A 22002-nucleotide genomic window follows, 5' to 3' on the forward strand; every position below is an offset into this window, starting at 1 on the left:
GACGAAAGACCTGATCAAGAAACGCCAATGTATGAAATCCTCTAACCCTACAGCTAGAATAGAACTGGCTGAACTTCCGAAGTTAATCAACAAGCGTAAGACAGCTGGCATAAGGAACTATAATATGGATAGAATTGAACATGCTCTCAGGAACGGAGGAAGCCTAAAAGCCGTGAAGAAGAACCTAGGAATAGGCAAGAATCAGATGTATGCGTTAAGAGACAAAGCCGGCACTATCATTTCTAATATGGATGAGAGTAACGTCGGAAGAAGTAAAGAACGCCTTGGGAGCTATGCAAAGGGGGAAGGCAGCTGGGGAGGATCAGGTAACAGCAGATTTGTTGAAGGATGGTGGGCACATTGTTCTAGAAAAACTGGCCACCCTGTATACACAATGCCTAATGACCTCGAGCGTACCGGAATCTTGGAAGAACGCTAACATAATCCTAATCCATAGGAAAGGGGACGCCAAAGACCTGAAAAATTATAGACCGATCAGCTTACTGTCCGTTGCCTACAAAGTATTTACTAAGGTAATCGCAAATGGAATCAGGAACACCTTAGACTTCTGTCAACCAAAGGACCAGGCAGGATTCCGTAAAGGCTACTCAACAATAGACCATATTCACACTATCAATCAGGTGATAGAGGAATGTGCGGAATATAACCAACCCTTATATATAGCTTTCATTGATTACGAGAAAGTGTTTGATTCAGTCGAAACCTCAGCAGTCATGGAGGCATTACGGAATCAGGGGGTAGACGAGCCATATGTAAAAATACTGAAAGATATCTATAACGGCTCCACAGCCACCGTAGTCCTCCATAAAGCAAGCAACAAAATCCCAATAAAGAAAGGCGTCAGGCAGGGAGATATTATCTCTCCAATGCTATTCACAACGTGTTTAAAGGAGGTATTCAGAGACCTGGAGTGGGAAGAATTGGGGATAAAAGTTGATGGAGTAACTTGCGTAACTTAGTAACTTGCGATTCGCTGATGATATTGCCTTGATTAGTAACTCAGGGGACCAATTGCAATGCATGCTCACTGACTTGGAGAGGCAAAGCAGAAGGGTGGGTCTAAAAATTAATCTGCAGAAAACTAAAGTAATGTTCAACAGTCTCGGAAGAGAACAGCAGTTTACGATAGGTAGCGATGTACTGGAAGTGGTAAGGGAATACATCTACTTAGGACAGGTAGTGACTGCGGATCCGGATCATGAGACTGAAATAATCAGAAGAATAAGAATGGGCTGGGGTGCGTTTGGCAGGCATTCTCAGATCATGAACAGCAGGCTGCCATTATCCCTCAAGAGAAACGTGTATAACAGCTGTGTCTTACCAGTACTCACGTACGGGGCAGAAACCTGGAGGCTTATGAAAAGGGTTCTACTTAAATTGAGGACGACGCAACGGGCTATGGAAAGAAGAATGATGGGTATAACGTTAAGGGATAAGAACAGAGCAGATTTGGTGAGGGAACAAACGCGAGTAAATGACATGATAGTTGAAATCAAGAAAAAGAAATGGGCATGGGCAGGACATTTAATGAGGAGGGAAGATAACCGATGGTCACTAAGGGTTACGGACTGGATTTCAAGGGAAGGGAAGCGTAGCAGGGGGTGGCAGAAAGTTAGGTGGGCGGATGAGATCAAGAAGTTTGCAGGGACAACATGGCCACAATTAGTAGATGACAGACAGGGGTTGTTGGAGAAGTATGGGAGAGGCCTTTGCCCTGCAGTGGGCGTAACCAAGGTGATTATTATTATTATTATTATTATTATTATTATTATTATTGTTGTTGTTGTTGTTGCTGACTACATTAATAATTTCTTAAACGAGCGTAACATTTTATCTCATTTCCAACAGGCTTCAGGAATGGGCTCTCGACAGTCACTCATTTGTTTCAGTCCTTGACAAGGCTGGCCAAGCAGATGTGATATTTTTGGATTTTCAAAAAGCATTTGATATAGCTCCTCATGACAAAGTAATTTGTAAATTAGAATTTCTTGGTCTTCCTGGCTTTATCCTATCCTGGGTTTCTGCTTACTTAACGCGTCGAAAACAGTACGTAGTGACTGATGGGAAGCAGTCCGATTCTCTTTCAGTAACCTATGGCGTCCTTCAAGGTAGCGTGCTTGGCCCACTACTATTTCTTATTTATTGTAACGAAATAGTTGATGTGATAATGGCCCCTGTCAAGAGTCGTCTGTTCGCAGACGACTGTATCGTTTTTAACGATATTATTAGAGTTTATGATCAACTATCTCTTCATTTAGCCTTAAACAACATTCTTCAGTGCAGCAACAGGTGGGGAATGAAACTTAACTCAGATAAATCTGTGCTTCTACGCATAACAAACAAAAAACTACCACTGCAGTTTTTTATTCTATTCGCCAAGACCCCTTGGCCGAAGCGAGCGAGTACAAGTATCATTGAATTAAAATTACTAACAACCTAAATTGGTATAGCCACATTGCTGCTACCGCCTCTTTTGCTTTAAGAAAGCTATGTCTACTTCGCCATAAGCTTAAATATGCATCCCATGAAGTAAAATCATTAGCCTATACCACTTTTATTCGACATAAATTGGAATACTCGTGCGCTATTTGGGACCCGTTTACCAGAACCAACATTAACGCCCTTGAAAGGATACAGAGAAGAGCACTACATTTTATTTTCTTCCAAATACGGCCGAGAAGAGTCTATAACTGAATTACTGAGGATAAATGATTTTCACACCCTTCAAACAAGGCGAAAAATAATATGCCGGAAGTTCGTTTACTCCTTCATAAACCGTAAATTATCTTTAGATCCTAGTCCACACATAACTCTTTCTGCATCCAGGAAAACCCGTCATTCCTACCCACTCACTCTCTCCCCTTACGTTGCCAGGACAAAGCTTTTTAAATTTTCTTTCTTTGCTCGAACTATAGAAGAATGGAACCTCATCCCTTTCCATCATCTGAACTTCTCTGAATCAATTCAGACTCATATTATTAGTATTTGCTAAGTAACATTGCTGTTTTGTGCTATATTGTTTCATTTCTTAAGTTTTATATTTTGCAAATATGCCTTTTGTACACGTATTTTTTATTTGTCACCTTGCCCCTCCTGCTTGGGCCACACGGCCTGCAGTGTGATGTAAATAAAATAAATAAATAAAAATAAATCACTATTCCCACACAATCTCACTATGACTGACAAGCTTTAAATGCCATGGAAGCCGGTAGCACAATATGCAATATTTTCATGTGCCGAAGGTCGTATTTAGGTCCCATGGAAAGTCGTACATGCTTGCTTGATGCGTGTTCCGCTGGCTCAGGATGATGTGTTCTATCATCGCCCCCAGCAATTAGGTCATCTGACAGCTGTACTTGTTCAGAGGGAATTGACTTCGTCAATACTAATTGACATGAAGCAATAGGATATAATAAATTATCGTTTTCTTGTTTAATTTATTGGGCATTACCATTTCGGAAACGCGCCTCAATATTCACGCATACACACTGCCTCATATCGCGTATTGACATTTCTTCGGGATGTTTATATAATAACTCTCTATGTTCTAAGCATAGAGATATCCTTGAAGAATCATGCATATAACATAAAGACCTGCATAAATAGTGGCAGTCATGCATATAACTTGCAGATATAGTGGCAGTCATGCATATAACTTACATATCTGCATAAATAGTGGCACCATTCTATAAGATCTCAGCTCATGACCTCAATTATTCGTATTCTACTTAATTAAAGAAAATTTGTAGTTTACAGCGCAAACATTCCTAGTTCTTGTTTTTCATAAAAGCCTTTTGTTTCTTGTAAACATGTGCACGTGTGCAATCAAAGTTTGAACAGAACGGATCGGTGCGTAGAACACACGAAAAGTAGGTTGTTCTTGTGCTCGATACACGGTTGTCCCTCCTTGAGGACCAACACGCTTCATTCTTATAGACAGTCCGAGCTCAAACACATCAAAGTTCCTCTGATGTCGCTCCGTACAATACAAGCCTAGTACAACGGACCGTTCATAGAGTAAGGCCAGGCTTCTTTCGGGCACATCAGTGGGAGAGCGACTCCTCCACGTCCGCCTTACAATTTTAAAGCTAAGCAGCGTCTTCTAGAAGCCGTAATGTCGTCCTTTGTAGTCGGGGGTTTAGAGGAGCCCAACTCAATTTCAAGCTCGAGTTGTTTCGAATGAGCCGCACATGCCGTTGCGGGAGAGGAGCGACGCGGGTCGAGTGATCTTGGACAAACACATTAGCTAATCTTTTCAGCGTCCCGCGCTGCCTCAGAGAATGAAGTTAGTGGCGTAAGTCGGTTAGTTGACAGAAGCTGGTACTCACAAATTTTGGCGGACAAGCTCTGAAGACTGGAGAGCAGTGGAGTAAGTCGCGACGTTGACTGTTGTTAGTCAATGTTGTTGTTCTTGAGTAGCGCGTCCGTGCGAAGCGGCCCACACTCGCAATGATGCAGTGGGTAATAATTGGGTGTTGCAAATGAACTGTCGTAGGAAATAACGGAAAAAAAAACTGACTCGACATGCCGGCCATGAGAAAGCGGATGTCCAGCAAAGCTGTTGAAAACCACGACTACAGCTGCTGAGGGGGGTATGCAATGCTTAACTGCTTAATAATAATGGTAGTAATGGTAATTTCGAGTAATGGTAGTAATGGTAAGTTTAGCCGCACGCCGCCGCTGGTCGTATTACAGTTTGTTTTCCCGTTCCCGCTCCTCGTATTCACGCTGCTCCTAGAAGTCCTAACTAAGCGTTGCCTACCCATACTGATGCTCCAACAACAATAAAATCAGATGCAAAGCTAGTTATCTTATATACGAAAAGCTAGTGACGTCACTCCGCACGTCGCACGCTGCCGTAGCAGCAACAGCTTGCGCAATAGCAATCTTTACAGGGAAACGTATGCGAGGAGCGCTACCATTTGCACATTGTTATCAGCAGTGCCTTATTGTCAATGTGGCTTGGACGCTTGTTTTGTGCTTGTTCTTCATAGAAACGAATGCTGCTCTGTATGTTGCATGCGTGATGCCAAAGCATGTATGCACTTGCTTCAATCGCTGAAGGTTCTTTTTTCTTTTTGTCGCTGAAGCTAACTTTTTTTTTGTCGCTGAAGTTAACTTTTTTTTTTTACGTGAGGACGCACCGCAAGAAATCTCGGCCTACTATATAGAGGCTACCAGCTCCACTGTAAAACAAACATTCAACAGAATCTATCTCACAACGAGTGTCGACGGTAATGCGCTTAGCATTGAATCAATATAGCGACACAACATATTGCCGCCGTCGAAACTAGTTATGTATGAGCCGCTTTCTGCTGCGTCGATCCTCTTTTGAGCTTGGATGTATTGGATGGATGGATGCTATGAGCGTGCCCTTTGGAACGGGGTCGTGGGTTGCGCCACCATGCTTTTGTTATTATATTGCTTAATGTCCTACCTATGTTAAAGAAAGGAAAAGAAAGAAAAGGAAGAAAACCCGCGAAGAATTCCCATTGCTAAACTTTCTGAACCGCTATTGGAAACTTTGTTTTTGTACGCCTCCGTTGCTTGTCGTTTCCCTACTTTTCTTCCACCAATATTCCAATCGCCTCTTGTTTACTTTCCCCCTGGTATCGCTGAACTCAAGAGCTTCAAGGAGGCCAGTAATTCCTAAATCAACCGCTGGGCAGATATCTTCACACTCTAATAAAACATGTTCCGTCGTTTCTTTATAGATTTACCGCTGAAAACACATGCTCTGTCTTCCTTCTTATATTTCGCTTTATAAGTGCGTATTCTAAGGCATCCTGATCTCGCTTCGAAAAGTAATGAGCTTTAATTTTAAGTTATTATAAATTGTTTCTTTCCTGATTTCGTTTTTTCTTCTTGAATAGTTGCTCATAGCAGGTTTCTTTTCCATTGCCTCCACCCATTACATCACCTCAGCCTCTCCGACTTTCCGCTTGACGTTCTTTGTGGCCAAGTAGCTCACCATACTGGTCGCATACTTGCTGGTAAGATTCCTAGTTCTTTTGCTTCACTGTGAATCAACGTTTCTTCCTGTAGAAATACCTGAAAGCTCTCCCAACCCATTTACTTTCTTCTATATTCCTCAGTCATTCTTTATAATCAATCTTACTATGAGCTTCCCTAACTTCAAAGCATGTCCAGCCAATATCACCCTGCACAGCTTCATTTGTGGTCTTCCCGTGAGTCTTGTAGTCTTACCATAGAACACTGGACGACACCTAGCGGCGCCGCGTCGAAGCCTGCGCGTGGGCTTCGAAAGGAGGCCACGCAGCCTCTCGTTGAGGCACTGGCTCATTTGTCCCAACTAAAGTATACATTAATGCGATGCTTTAGAAATGCGATGCGATGTGCCACTTATCGCATTGATGCAAACGCGGCGAGTACGTCCCAAGCGCTGCTTGTGTCGTGTGCCGAATTCATTTAAGCTGCGGTCGTGCTTGCTTGGGACAGACCAGTGCCTCAATGACAGGTTACGACAGCACTTTAGGGCCTTAAGTGTACGAAATAAGGAGAGGGCTCGAATCTAGCTTTGTACTGCAAAAGTTGCTGTTGCTACCCACGGTTGAAGATTGCCGAAGTTGCCAGCCGTGGAGAAATAAAATTAGAACGTGAGATTTTGGAAGCGGTGGCCATAGCAAATAGTGGAGACGGTGTGTTCGTTAGCGTGGTTTCAATGGCACTTTTAAACAAAGAAGTGCGCTTGTTAGTTTGCTACAAAGCTAAGATCATCATTCACATCTGTTTGATTTTATCCCTTCTGTACCAGTCATGCGCATTTGACGATGGACACATATGCTGCCAAATTATCAGGTTTGATGAAATTGTGCTCGCGTTGTACGCAATTTTTGTCGTCTGCCTCTCTTTTGTTGCTGGTTTCGGAATGTCTCGGGCGAATTCACGTGCTGTCTTGCTGTAGCGAAAAAGTTCCACTAAGCACTCACAGTTGTTAGTAGCATTTTTCCCGTCCGCCTCGTCTTCGTTTGGTCCCGCGTATCGGTCTTCATCGTTGTCAAATATGTATATATATATATATATATATATATATATATATATATATATATATATATATATATATATATATATATATATATATATATATATATATATATGCGTGTGTGTGTGTGTGCGTGTGTGTGCGTGCGTGTGCGTGCGTGTGTGTGTGTGTGTGTGTGTGTGTGTGTGTGTGTGTGTGTGTGTGTGTGTGTGTGTGTGTGTGTGTGTGTGTGTGTGTGTGTGTGTGTGTGTGTGTGTGTGTGTGTGTGTGTGTGTGTGTGTGTGTGTGTGTGTGTGTGTGTGTGTGTGTGTGTGTGTGTGTGTGTGTGTGTGTGTGTGTGTGTGTGTGTGTGTGTAGGACTTTCATTCGCAATATTCTTACCCATCTCGCGTGCTTTGAAACAAAAAATGAGCCTTAATTTATAATATCTTTTTACCAATTAACTTGTTGGGTGCTTGCGTGACCGACTGATAGTTCATTTCCTGCTTTAGCGTTGCGGGAGAGGAGCGACGCGGGTCGAGTGATCTTGGACAAACACATTAGCTAATCATACATACCGTGTCATAGCAAGTCATACATACCGTGTCCAGCCTCCCGGCTGGACACGGTATGTATGACTGCCAAAGATGAAAGCTCAAACCAAAAAAAAAAGGAAGACGCTGAGAGCGATGCATTCTGAGATTTCAGCCATCCTGATCGACATCGCGCCAGCATCTGGGTAACCACAGCTCTGCCCGGCGTCTTATTCGTCCTGCGTCATGCGGTGGCCGTGCGTAGCGGCCTGCTGAAATGCCGCCGAGGTTGTGCAGTGCGGTGGTGCGCTCGTGACGACATGAGAGGAATCGCCGAGCCTAGCCGCACGCGGCCTCCTCTGCAGGCCGAGCAAGCGCTCCACGATCATTTCTCCCTGCTGGCGCCAGCGTGTGCCGCTGAAGTGAGCAACCCGCGTTTCGAGCCTTTTCCTCGACATACTCGGTAGAGGTACTAAATACAACAGGTATGCTATCGAACTCTTTTTACTAGCACGTCAATCAAAACCTTAAAATCTCTGTGCCTGTTAATGAGCGTCTAATGCATGAGGCGAACCTATTTGCCACCAGCCGGCATTTTGAGCCGATAAGTAACTTAAATTCCGGCAGTATCTCATGCACAAAAATTATCATTTTAGTTCCGATTAGTTAACGTCTCGCAAAGCGCGATTGGCTGAATGAGAAACATACGGGCGCATATATACTCTGTTACGGCGAAGCTACGTGTAACATGTATCGCACGTGTGGTATACGCAAATCCAATGAAGGCAAGAGGGGCACAAGATCGGGTCTTGAAAGTATCAAAGGAGGTTAAACGAAAGAAGCCTTATCCTGGAGGCGATGTTGCTATGTTTCATTTTTTTTTTTTTTTCTAAAGTGGTTTAGAGCAACAGTTTTCCTTGTCAGGGTTTATATAGCTTCTTCTACCCTGGCGCTGCGCACAGCTCATCGGCAGGTCCAATAGCTCTGACTGCGAACACGGCCAGACGCCTGAAAAGCTGGAACAGATATTATGTGATTGCCCAACGGATGTGTCGGAGACAAGCGCACCACGTTTCCTTAGCCAGCATCGGCAGGCAATTACTGGGCGCTGTTCTCGGCTCATGACCTGATAACCACAACTGCGACGCAGACAACGGAATCTTTATTGGAGTTATTGCGTATCGGGAGTGGACGAGCGGCTTTACTGGGGTCGTTTTGCATAATGTCGTAAATATGCGCGTAATTTCCTTCTCAACATCAGCCCCGTCAGTATTTATTATTCCATGCCCTTCCCTCTTCCCCAGTGCAAAGTAGCGGGCTAGAGTCCACCAGCTGCGGCGAACCTATCTGCATGCGCCTAATGTAAATAAAATAGATATCTTTATATTTAGTCCCAAGGACGAGAAGCCTGTAGAAAAGAGAAAGGTCAGGGCTGAGTAAGAGTAACAGAAGTGAAAATGCTGAGAAGGAGGGTTTAGTTGGTGACAGCATGAGGGATTCGCGCAGACGTTTCATTAGTAGTTGTGTCAGGCGGTTCTTGATCCTTCAGCTTATCCGAAAGGAGAAAGCAAAGAAACGGCAGTGGGAAGACACTAAAAAAAGAAGAATGCCGTCGTGGGTAAGCAGATATGGTAACTATGGTGGGCTTAACTGCCTCAAAAAATCGCAAGTGTGCCATCCTGCTTGCCTGCCCAGAAAGCCTTGACGAAGAAAGCAGTTGTTGCCCTGACGAAAACTGGTCCCCTTGCTGAAAAATCGTCCCTTGGCTGCGGCTGCGTAGTATGTGATAGTAATACGGGATATGTATGGGAAGCGTTGCACAAAACTACAAACAGCAAGCTGAAAGTAAATCTTAGTATGTTGTTCGTGTATTGTTATTGCGCCCTTTTGTTTGCGGAGCGTTAGCTGTATTTCACTGATGAAAAAATTTTGCTGGAAACGAAATTCTAGAGCCCTATAACGTTACCCTGGGCGCTATAACGTAAAGCTATTCCGAACTTTTCTTTTCCAATTCTGCAATCAGCCTTCCGCGATTGGTCAAACACTTTGCTGAACTTACCCCACTTCGCCTGTCTGTGACGCACCGTCACAAAAACCGCGATAGCTCCCCATCTGACATGACGCGTACACACTGATTATGCATGATTGGACCGAACAAAAGAGAAATAGTTATTTCACATTCGACGCCTTTTCGCCATTAGCCCTCGGCTATTGGTGAGAATTTTTCGGTCTGCACCCACTTCACCTGCCTGCCACGCGATGTCACAAAACCGCAAAAGCTCACCGCGTCAAAGTGACGTGTACGCCTTAAAGATGCATTAATATGCCGAACAAAACTGCATTTTTTTTCTGAATAGCCGCAGTCTGCCCTGTTCCGAAAAAAAAAAAAGATGGCTGCCGCCAGATGCTCAGGCACTGGCTACTCGCACCTGCCGGAAAACATGGGTTTATTTGCGTACAATAAATGTTTTTGCGTGGCCGTGTAACGTTTTCGAGCACTTTCGGCACGTTTACGATCCCGCTCTGCCAACTCTTCTTTCTGAGAATCCGTTCTATAGGCATTCTTAACCTTCCGTTGCATGCCGCCGCGATTTTAGACTAGCCACCGCAACCTAAGGGGAAGCGGAGCAATCGCAGACGCCGGCACCACCCCTTCATGCGGTTATCGATATTCAGTGCAGTGGCTCGGCTCAATCGAATCCCTATCCACTTGAGCGTGCTCCTCGCCTCTGGTCAGCCAATTAGATACGACAACGTGCTCAGGGTAGGCTAATGTTATTCGTGTTTCAAGCAAACAAAAGTGACCTCCTATGAACGAGGAGAGCGTTTGATTGGTCTGTTCAGACAACCCTGCGGGTAACCGCCCGATGCTTGCGTCGGCAGTTACGCAAATTTGACGTCAAGAGATTGGAATAAAAACATATTGGAACAGTTTTACGTTATAGGGCCCCCTATTCCAATCGGTTTTCTGTTACAATCTTCTGACGTCAAATTTACGTAACCAGTGACGTACGCACCGGGCGGTGACCCGCAGCGTTGTCTAAACAGCCCAATCAAACATTCTCCTTGTTTATAGGAGGTCACTTTTGTTTGCATTAAACAAAATTGCCTACATTGAGCGGTCCTCCTTATCTAATTTGTCGACGAAAGGGGAGGAGCCCGTTCAAGTGGATGGGGCTTTGATGGCGTCGAGACAGCGCAGTCAAAATAGGCAGCTGGAGGAGGAGAGTGGTGCCGCCGTCTGCGATTGGTCCACTTCCTCTTACTTAGATTGTGGTGGTTGGTCAAAAATTGCAGCAGCGTGCAACGGACAATTAAAAAAATGCCACTAAAACGGATCCTCAGCAAAGCAGAGTTGGCAGAGCGAAATCGTATAAGTGCCGAAAGGTCTCGATAACGTTTTAGGGCCACGCAAAAAGTTTTGTTATACGCAAATAAACCCATACTCTCCGGCAGGTGCGAATAGCCAGTGCCTGAGCGATCGGCAGGCAACGATCTTCTATCCCTTTAGGAAAGAGGGAGTCTCCGGCTATTCAGAACAAAAAATCATATTTGTTCGGCATATTAATGCATCTTAACGCGTACATGCCATTTTGCGCGTTGAGTTTTCGCGGTTTTGCTACGTCGCGTGGCAGACGGGCGAAGTGGGCGCAGCCCGAACATTTTTGACGAATAGCAGAGGCCAAAAGGCATTTGATTCAATAGAGATACGAGCAGTCGTAGAAGCATTACGTAATCAAGGAGTACAGACCGCTTGCGTAAATGCCTTGGAGCATATCTACAGGGATTCAACAGCTACCTTAACTCTACACAAGAAAAGTAGGAAGATACCTATGCAGAAAAGGGTCAGACAGGGAGACACAATCTCTCCAATGCTATTCACTGCGTCCTTGGAAGTATACAAGCTATTAAACTGGGAAGGCTTCGGAGTAAGGATCTACGGTGAATATCTCAGCAATCTTCGGTTTGCCGATGACATTGTTCTATTCAGCAACACTGCAGACGAGTTACAAGAAATGATTGAGGACCTTAACAGAAAGAGCGTAAGAATGGGGGTGAAGATTAATATGCAAAAGACAAGATAATGTTGAACAGATTGGCAATGGAACAAGAGGTCAGGATCGCCAGTCAGCCTCTAGAGTCTGTGAAGGAGTGCGTTTACCTAGGTCAACTAATTGCCGAGAACCCTGATCATGAGAAGTAAATTCATAGAGGAATAAAAATGGGTTGGATCGCATACGGCAGACATTGTCAGCTCCTGACTGGAAGCTTACCGTTATCACTGAAAAGGAAGGTGTACAATCAGTGCATTTTATGGGTGCTGACATATGGGGCAGAGACTTGGAAATTGACAAAGAAGCTTGAGACCAAGTTAAGGACCGCGCAACGAGCGATAGAACGAAGAATGATAGGCATAACGTTAAGAGGACAGAAAGAGAGCGGTTTGGATCAGAGAGCAAACGGGTATATACGATATTCTAATTGACATTAAGAGAAAAAATGGAGCTGGGCAGGTCATGTAATGCGCAGGTTAGATAACCGTTGGACCACTAGGGTTACAGAATAGGTACCAAGAGAAGAGAAACGCAGTCGAGGACGGCAGAATACTGGGTAGAGCGATGAAATGAGGAAATTCTCGTCAGCCAGTTGGAATCGGTTGTCGCAGGACAGGGGTAATTGGAGATGGCAGGGAGAGGCCTTCGTCCTGCAGTGGTCATAAAATAGGCCGATGATGATGACGACATTGATGATGATGATGATGATGATGATGATGATGATTATGATGATGATGATGATTGGCGAAGATGCGCCAAATCAGCAATAATTATTTGTATTTTCTTCGGTCTTTTTAAGCATAATCAGTACCCGCCGTGGTTGCTCAGTGGCTATGGTGTTAGGCTGCTGAGCACGAGGTCGCGGGATGGAATCCCGGCCACGGCGGCCGCATTTCGATGGGGGCGAAATGCAAAAACACCCGTGTGCTTAGATTTAGGTGCACGTTAAAGAACCCCAGGTGGTCGAAATTTCCGGAGTCCTCCACTACGGCATGCCTCATAATCAGAAAGTGGTTTTGGCACGTAAAACCCCATAATTTAAAAAGAAAGCATAATCAGTGTGTACTCGTCATATCAGATGGAGAGCTGTCGCGGTTTGTGTGGCGTCCCGTGACGGACAGGCGAAGTCGGGGGGCCCCTGAAAATGTTTTTGGCAAATTGTGGAGGGCTGATTATAGAATTGGAACAGAAAAGTTTGGAATAGCTTTACGTTACAGCGTCCCTAGTTACAATGTCTGCTAAACAACACCTGGAATGTTGGGGACATCTTTTAATCGTACAGCACCTTCTTTGGGAAGTAGGCCTTAAGTCTGAAGCAGTGCTTTTTTTTTTCTTTTTGTCTTAAGTCAGAATCTTACGGGGTTCTGAGCGTACGATTCCGCCAACAGGCGCGAACAACGACAACGACCCACAGATAGACAAAAAAGATTTTCACGCCTTTCGTCCCAATATGCATCACCAGCATGCCCAAATTTTCCTCCTAAAGTGTGCGCGCACACACACGCATGCACACACACACGCACGCACGCACACACGCACACACACACACACACAGTGTTCGCCCTTGCACAGACCGACAGGAGCTTCCGGTATAAATTTTAAGAACGCTGATGTGATAATGACTTGCGGCTGGAGCTAGCCTTTTATTACGAACTTTTTGCGAAATTGTTCCTGAGCTGAACCAATGAGTGCCAGCTGGCGGCAAAATATTGAGTCAGGTACACTTGCAGCAACGACAGATATTCAGCTTTTCTAGTGCAATGAACGTGCTATATAACGTGCCCCAGCTAACATGTGCTCCGTGTCAAAGAAGAAAAGCGTGTGGATGAACCCAACCGAGCGTTGTTAGCAACCTCCTGGAGAAGTCTCCATCATTCTTTGTATTCTTTTGAGTAGAGTAATTATGTAGCACTGGTTAATTAACACGCTTTTTAGTTATCAACTTTACGGCAGCAATGTCCGTGCACGGTTTGTAGAGCCCATTCGAAGTCATCATCTTCACTTGTTTCCGACGCTTTCAGCTCTTTTAGCCACGCTCAAAAGAAAGCCACCGAGGCGTGGAAAGCAGAGGGCCGCGGCGGCTATTTAATGGTTTCGCGGGCTTTGCGCTCTGCACACTGTACACTTACGTTGCGGTGGTTAGGCCAGTAATGAAGAAGTTTTCTGACTTGTCGATTGTAATTACTCAATTTATGAGAATACAAAAAAAAAAAGAACGGAGGCTTCTCCAAAAGGTCGCTAATGACATACGTATCTGCAGTTGGTTTCATCCTCGCAAATAGCTTCGTGTTTTTTCCACCTCTTCATGAGTCCTGTTAGTTGGGACATCCTGCATGAGCGTAAAGCATACCGGATGAAAGTTGCGGCGGCGAGTCGTTGCCGAAAGCTGCAAATGCCGCGACGAACCGAGAGCCCGTTTGCGCAGCTTCCCAGTCGACCGAAGCGATGCAAGGCAACTCCTATGCTTTCATCAGACCGGTGCGGCGCGAGGACATCCCGGAACTGCTCCGCATCAAGAGGGCGCTGAGACAGCTCTGCGGGGAAGCCTCGCCGCAGGCACTTCACAGAATCGACCCGCAAGGCTTTTTGGTCGCAGTCACGGACGCAGGTGATCATGAACTACGCCAGCTTGCTTGTATTCTGAATACCGAACCGTTACTTATGGACACGCTATCGTAATTTCCCGCAGTTCCGCCTAATTTCTGAAATGGAGGACACGTGGTGCACGCACTTATGTCAGCCATGACTGCCTCGGCAGCGCATCAAAAGCGCTCAGCGAAGCGTTACCTGAACGACGCGGTTGGCATACATGTGCAGAGTGTTGTCGACAATGTAACCATACGCGAGTATACGACACGAAACATCGTTTACGCCTTTCTTACCATCAAGGACTGTATTCATTGGTGCATCCATTGGTAAGAGAAAGCTTTACCTCAGGAGCTGCTGTCTGAATACATCGAAACAGCAAGGTTATCTTGTTAAGCATTCACTGAGTTCATCTTGATGTTATTGTTACGTTTAAAAAAGGTAGAGTGTTTCATTGTTGTTAGCAGGTATTTTAGGACATCAATTTTACAAATGTCGGCGAAAATTTGAGAGTTACTAGAAGAAAGTTAACCATTAAGTTTACAGTTATCTAACAAAGCAATAAAAACGATGTTACGATTCTCTAAACAGCATATTCTGGGACATACAAAGCGAATAAATTTGGTGCATTGTACACCTCTAAATTATGTCACTTATTCCTGAAACAGGATTTGTGCAAAAGTCACATTCACATAACCGATGTAACGTAACAGGGTGTGAATTCGATCGAGTTGGCAGTTTATATTTCGTCATACAATATCGTGCCATGTACAAAACACCTTTATGTCCAGTTTACAGCTCGTTCTTCTTTAATCTGTAGAGAGTGCACCGATTTCGGCATGTTTTGTACTAATAATCATACTTATACGCTTCTAACGATGTAAGAGAGGCAGTGGGCAGAACTAGGATATGGTTTTGATTCAGACTTATGAAATCGGAAACTCAATTCTTGCTCCATTTTTTTTTAAATGTACCGATTTACGCTAATCTTTTGCATAGATACAAAAAAATTAATTCTGGGGTTTTGCGTGCCAAAACCGCGATATGATTATGAGGCTTCCGTAAAAAAAATATTAGGCCCTAAATAAAACTTTTACTATCGACAACAAAAACTAAATTTATCTTGAAATCCATTGGAATAGGAAAATCGTTACAATTCCCGAGCCGTAGCTTGCTCTTAAGGCGGCGACAAAGGTTGACGGAGCAAGGGGAACACATGACCCTTTACACGGTCTGTCAAGCAAAATAAGAGGTGGGCTGGTCTGGCATCGCCTGTCACCTGATCTCACCTTCCCATCACTTTGACCGTGCCTATCTTTTCGACCTTATATTCACAAGAGACACCAGTCCAGCCGCGGCTGCACTGTTTCCATCCCTCTTGGTCATTGCAAACGCGCGAAATGACACCACCCGCCGCGGTATAGCCCAGCTGCTATGGCGTGTTCTGCTGCTGCGCACCATGTTGCGGGCTTGATACCCGAGCTCGGCGGCCGCATTTCTTTCGGGGCCGACATGCGGAAAGAGGCTCATGTACTTAGAGTGCACTTAGATTTAGAGGCTCGCTGGAAAACCCCCAGGTGATCACAATTAATCCAGAGCACCCCGCTACAACATGCCTCGCATAGCCTATAGCGCTGCCTTGGGACGTTAAACCGCATGAATCAATGAATGACATGCCGCCGGGCGCATTGCTTATTGGTCTTCATAAACGAATAAGTGCGTCTTTGTCTCGCTTACATTGCACTCTGAAAGAACGTGAAAGTTTAAAGGTACGTACGGTAAATGAAAAATATTCAGCCGCGTTAGATGAGTAGATTATTTGTGTAGAAGTCTATCCTCGGCCTCTGTGAGCCAATATATGACTCACAGTTGCGTATAATATTACCACTCAGGGCATCGCTGCTGCACCTTCAGTTTGAACCGCCCGAGCCCAAGCGTACCAGCTGAGCCCACGCGACACCCGCCGCGGTGGTTTAGTGGCTACGGTGTTGCACAGCTAAGCACGAGGTAGCGAGATGAAATCCTGGCCGCGGCGGCCGCATTTCGATGCGGGGCGAAATGCGGAGAAGCCCGTGTCCCGTTCATTGGAGGCACGTTAAAGATCTCCTGGTGGTCAAAATTATTTCGGAGTCCCCCACTACGGCGTGCATCATAATCAAGTCGTAGTTAACCCGCCATGGTTGCTCAGTGGCTACGGTGTTGGGCTGCTAGCTGAGCACGAGGTCGCAGGATCGAATCCCGGCCACGGCGGCAACATTCCGATGGGGGCGAAATGCGAAAACACCCGTGTACTTAGATTTAGGTGCACGTTACAGAACCCCAGGTGGTCGAAATTTCCGGAGTCCTCCACTACGGTGTGCCTCATAATCAGAAAGTCGTTTTGGCACGTAAAACCTCATAATTTAATTTTTAAGTCGCCATTTCGGCACATCAAACCCCAGAATTAATTCACTCCACACGACATCTCTCTCTGCCTGTCTCTATGAATCAGCCATGCCATAGTCGAGAATAGGTGGCGCCCCTCGAATTTCTTGGAGCGCAGCTCTTAGGCACCCGTTCCTGCGTTGAGCGTCGGCGTAACCGAGCGAACGAGCACAGCGAAAGATGAAAGAGCGAACACGGAGCGCAGCGAGGGATGAAAGACGGTGAGAGCGAAAAAAGCGCGAGGAGGAAAGCGGAGGAGGGAGGTGCAGCGGAACCATGAGGAGAAAAGTGGAGTGCCGCACGAGACAGACTCCATGGCAGTGACCAGGCATGCGGCGAGCGCGTCTGCCGCTTGCGTGGTCTTCAAACCCACTGCGCATGCGCTACTTCGCCTGCAGCGCCGCCACCGCTAGAGAATGCGCTCCAGTCACGCGTTCCCCTGTTCACGCTTTCTTTCTAAACAATGAGCGATGCAACCGGTGGAAAGGCTTCGCCTGCCCTTCTGCTAAACGAGCTGCACAAGCAGAGATGACTGTCGTTCAGAATCAAATTCTTTGCCACTATATATTGGGAATTTAAAATACCTATTCAAAATTCGATTAGAGGGCATCATATTCGTCGGTGATTTTTTTCGTCATTTCTTTTCATTTCAGAAGCTCAGTTTCTTGTTACAAATGATGGATTCGTTATTATGCAGAAGCCTGTTCTTTCAATCTAGCTGGATTTAATATTTTTCCTTAGTCTCCCTTCAGTGACGGCCTCTTCGCGTAGGCGCAGGCGAACTGTGCGGCGGCTGCTGCATCAGCATCCTCTCCGACAGCGTGGCGGCGGTCGGCTTCTGGTGCGTTCGGCCCGAGCTGCGCCACAGCACGCTGCCCGAGCAGCTTCTGCAGGCCGCACTCCGGAGAGCCGGCGACAGAAACGTGATCCTGCGCAGCGACGGCTGCACCGTCCGCGAGTTGCAGCGCGTCGGGCTCTTCCCCCGCGTCGGCCGCTGGCTGTTCCACAAGGTGGGACCGGCACTGCCGCGCCTGGACACCCTGCCCGACAGGGTCGAGGGAGTGCGCGTCAAGGACTTCAACGTGCACAGGCACGCCGACACCGTTGGCTCGTACGCTACGGACGTGCTCAAGATGCCCATGCGCGAGTACCTCAGGTGAGCTGCAGAGTGATCCAAGCACCGCGGACACTCGCGCCGTCGTGCTGACACGGTGTCGACGGCGCATGCGCGGCACGCGCGTGGTGCTTAAGTATGTCTCCAGTCTCTCGCAGTGCGTTTGGCTGCAAAAGTGGGCGCGCCGCCAATTCCAGTGCAATAACTTTTTTTTGTGAATACGGGTCCAGAACGCTAGTGCGCACGTGCACTTGATTATACGAAGACTGGTGATGGTACCACTTCATTATAGTTCTTGTCAGTGGGTGATCTTTATACTTTCTTGCGTGATATTTATACTTGCGCTTTGCTTCTGGCGCTAAGGCAGGTTGGAATCGAGATATCGTGGCTCACATCTTCGATCGTACGTTGCGTTCTTACGTGCTTTGCTCTTATTTGTTACTGATGTCCTGCGCCACGGCCAACGGTCAACGGCCAAAGAAACAGTGCTCCAGGTTTCTAATAGCGACCGATACGATGCATGGTGCGGACAACTTGTATCACAAGCAGCTTCTTCACAGTTTTCAAGTTGAGTTATAGTCCAGGATGGTCACATTAAGGAAAGCAGCGCCAATTTTGTGTTTCGCCCCTCAATCCCTTCTCCCAATCTGTTTTGGTAAGCATATAAATGTTCGCCCTTGCCTTTTGATCCAGGAAGTATACGGGGGGGATCATATTTAAGTTTCATGAAATTTTTAAAAATCACCTGTGGCAGAAATCATCATTTTTGTCCTTAAACTATATCATTCGTAGAGGCGGACATTACTAGCACGAGAACTCTAACTCAACTGAATTAACAAAAAATTAAGAAAATGGTAATGGCGTAAAATGACAGAGAAAGAAGATAGCATGAGAGAACCTGGGTAACGCTGCGCCCGTCTCATCGCGAAGTCAGGGAGAGCAGGCATTTATTCGTTGCAAAACATGGCGCGAAATACGAACAGCTTGCATGCTCGTTACTGCGAAGCCAAATCACAAAACACATACGTAATGGGAGAACATGAATAGTTCCTTGCGCGTACTTGAAAATAAAATAAAGTTGCGCACATTGTATGTCCCGCTGCATATAGCCTTTGAATAAAACCATTTAAGAAAGCTTCACTTAACGCGAGTTCCAGCGAGTGCATTGAACATGCCGTAAGTTTTTTTTTTCGTTTAACTTTGTTTCTGCGCCACCAATGTGCGGTTGTGTTGGGGGATCGCAGACATAGCGGCTTATCGAGAAGTGACCGTGTCTATAGCAGGCAGTGCAGATCATCGTGTGTGCGAAAAAGAAAGTCCACTTGGAACAGTCCAGAAATATCGAGAATCATGCGCAGCGCACTAGCATATAGGTGAACATAAGGAAAATGTATGAACACCAAGCTGAAACTCCTTTTGTTCTTACGTTGCCGTTGCGCTGCCGAGCATGAAGTCGTGGTCTCGATCCCACCACTAACAAAGGCGACAGGTGTCTGTTCTTCTTTTTGCATTTTTAATGCGTTCGCATCCTTATGGTACCTCACGCTCTTTCCGGGGCTATGTATGTATGTATGTATGTATGTATGTATGTATGTATGTATGTATGTATGTATGTATGTATGTATGTATGTATGTATGTATGTATGTATGTATGTATGTGTATATATGTGTATGTGTGTGTGTGTGTGTATGTATGTATGTATGTATGTATGTATGTATGTATGTATGTATGTATGTAAGCACGTACGTACGTACGTACGTACGTAACCGTTTCCCTGCCTACCTGGTTCCCTGTAGCCATATGGGTAGCGCATCGGACTGCTGTGCTGATGGAACATGGTTCGAAGCCAACCTTCGGACCAACTTGGGTGACTGGGTATGTGACTGTATGTGTGTGTAGCTCTTCAACGAACGTCTTTCACGCCGACATGGCTCACTGTAAATGCAGAAGGAGCCAAAAATTCGTCCGAGAGAGCGCGTACGCTATGTGCAGTGTCAAAGTTTGAGGACTCAATGTGTACTTCTACTCTGTGCGACGCAATATGTAGCAAGTGAAACCTCCATCTTTGTCACGCGCGCAGTGCCTTGTCCAAACACCCGGGAGTCGTGTTCAAAGTGGCCTTCGCGCGCAAAAGCGTGTGCGGCATGGGCGCCATCGAGCGGGACGTGGGCGGCTGTGCGCTCGTTCGCCACCTCATGGCCAACGGCTTGCGTGAGGCGCACCTTCTGCTGCGAAGCCTGCTCGTCGAATTTCCGCCCGCAACCTCGGCGGGTGTCTGCATGGTGGCCACCGGCAAGCGCTTCCCCACCACCGAAAGCGGTCCTTCTGATCGCCAAGGAGGCCGGGGCCACCCGACCTTCTTCTACGAGCCCCTGGGACTGCAATACGTGTCCACTATGCTCATGGCGTTCACGCAGAGGGAGCCCGCTATCGATTACAATCGCCTATTTGCACTGTACGCCGTAGCTCTGTCTTTGTGTTTGTGATATTTGTCCAGCAAGCTTCAAATGCCAATTTACATGTATATATTTATGAGTTAGCATTGTTAGGGTACTTCACGCACTTTCCGGTGCCCATGTGTCTATCTGTGCTTGTATGTTTGTACCTAATCGATTCCCTGCCTACCTGGGTCACTGGGTAGCCCGTGGTCGAATGGGTAGCGCGTCGAGCTCCTGTTCTGAAGGAACAGGGCTCGAAACCAACTTTCAGACCCACTTGGGTCACTGAGTATATGCCAATGCGTACATACGACCTCAACGAACCTTTTTTACGCCGACATGGGTCACTGTAGATGCGGGAATGGGTAGGTGCCACTGTTCGAAGAAAGCCTGACGCCGACTTGGATCACTGGGTATGTGACACTCGGTCTGTGCTTGTATTCAATGAATCTCTTTGACGCCAACTTCGGTAGCTAGCTATGTGGGTCTACAATGACAGAACCGATCCCTTAAATTTTTCCGATGTTGATCAGAATCAAACCCACGTCGCACGGTTTCCTCAAAGACAGCAACGCGACGCATTAGCAGGCTGCGCCATGAACGCACGGAGTATGTGCCGTTCTTCAATGACCCTCTCGCCAACGTGGTTCCCTCAGTATGTGGCAGTGAGTGTGTGGCAAGCGAGGGAACAATTACCAGCGTTCACAGGCACCGACGCGCCACGCTTCTTCTCTCGGAGGCCACGCACAGACTTCTCGGCGGTGTCACCGGATGGCGCAGCGTGTCTAAAAAAAAAAGGCGCGACAGGAGCCCGTTTGCTGCATGACGCGTTTCTCAGCGTTCGCACGCGGTTAAGAGGAAGCTTTAGCTCGGGTGCTTCTACCTAAATACATGCAAAAGGAGAATTCGTTTTTCTCGGCAACCACTGCACCAAATTTGGCGAGGTGTGTTGCATTTAAAAGAAAAAATTAAAATCTAGTAATTGCTGGTCTCGAATTCCTTATTTAAGTTGTCAATTTTTTACTAAAAATTGGCAGAAATCGCAAATTTTCGAAAGAAGGAAACTATCAAGCTTACAACTCTAACTCAGCAACGAGAAACGATACCACAATTCTGTGAATTGCATCTAATAGTACATCTAAAGCGGACAAAATTGATATGTCACAAATAAATAGAAAAAATCTAGTAATATTGAAATACAGCTTTTGCACAACCCTTGTGCACAGCGTAACAAATGCACCTAAGATATAAATTGACATATCGAATTTGTCCGCTTTGAATGATCTAACGGATGCCATTTACAGAACCGATATATCTGTTCTTGATGCAGAGCTATGAATTTGTAAACTTCGTGCGTCTATTTATTTCGAACTTTCCAATTTTCGAAATTTCTTTTCACAAATTTCAGGCGCTAAATCAAAATTCCGCATCCAACAGTCACTAGAATTTAACTTTCTGTGTCAAATGCAACAAACTTCACTAAAATCGATCCACGGGTTATCTCAAAAAGGCGTTCCTGCGTTTTACATGTATTTGAATAGGCCGCTTCGGAGTTGGGCCCGAGCTAAAGCTTCCTCTTAATTCCGGAGGCCACGTGCAGGCTTCGCAGCGGCGGCGTTAGATGGCGCTGAGTGCGCTTAAGAAAGCGCGAAAGAGGAATCCTGCTGCAATACGCGCCTCATACATAAATCGTTTCGGCGGTGGCAACAAGTTTTGTCGCTGTATTGATCCAGTGCTAAACACGTTACCGTCGAAAGTAATTGTGAGGTAGGTTCTGCCGTAATTTGTTTACAATGACGATGATGACCATGAAGACTTCAAGCCATGGCACATCCAAACTAAGGGGCA

At 46.0% G+C, this 22002-nt stretch overlaps 2 protein-coding genes across 2 annotated transcripts in view; one reads left to right on the forward strand and one right to left on the reverse strand.

Moving 5' to 3' along the window:
- LOC126540727 (uncharacterized) overlaps window positions 1–22002 on the reverse strand; it is a 175787-nt gene that overhangs the window by 97070 nt on the left and 56715 nt on the right. The window lies entirely within an intron of this gene.
- On the forward strand, window positions 7650–20234 carry LOC129387470 (uncharacterized). Its single transcript, XM_055076388.2, has 4 exons — window positions 7650–8021; window positions 14017–14199; window positions 17373–17757; window positions 19797–20234. The coding sequence occupies exons 2-4, from the start codon at window positions 14037–14039 to the stop codon at window positions 20200–20202; spliced, it is 954 nt and encodes a 317-aa protein (XP_054932363.2). The 5' UTR covers window positions 7650–8021; window positions 14017–14036; the 3' UTR covers window positions 20203–20234.

This window comes from Dermacentor andersoni, chromosome 2 (assembly GCF_023375885.2).
Source record: "Dermacentor andersoni chromosome 2, qqDerAnde1_hic_scaffold, whole genome shotgun sequence".
Classification (NCBI taxonomy): domain Eukaryota; kingdom Metazoa; phylum Arthropoda; class Arachnida; order Ixodida; family Ixodidae; genus Dermacentor; species Dermacentor andersoni.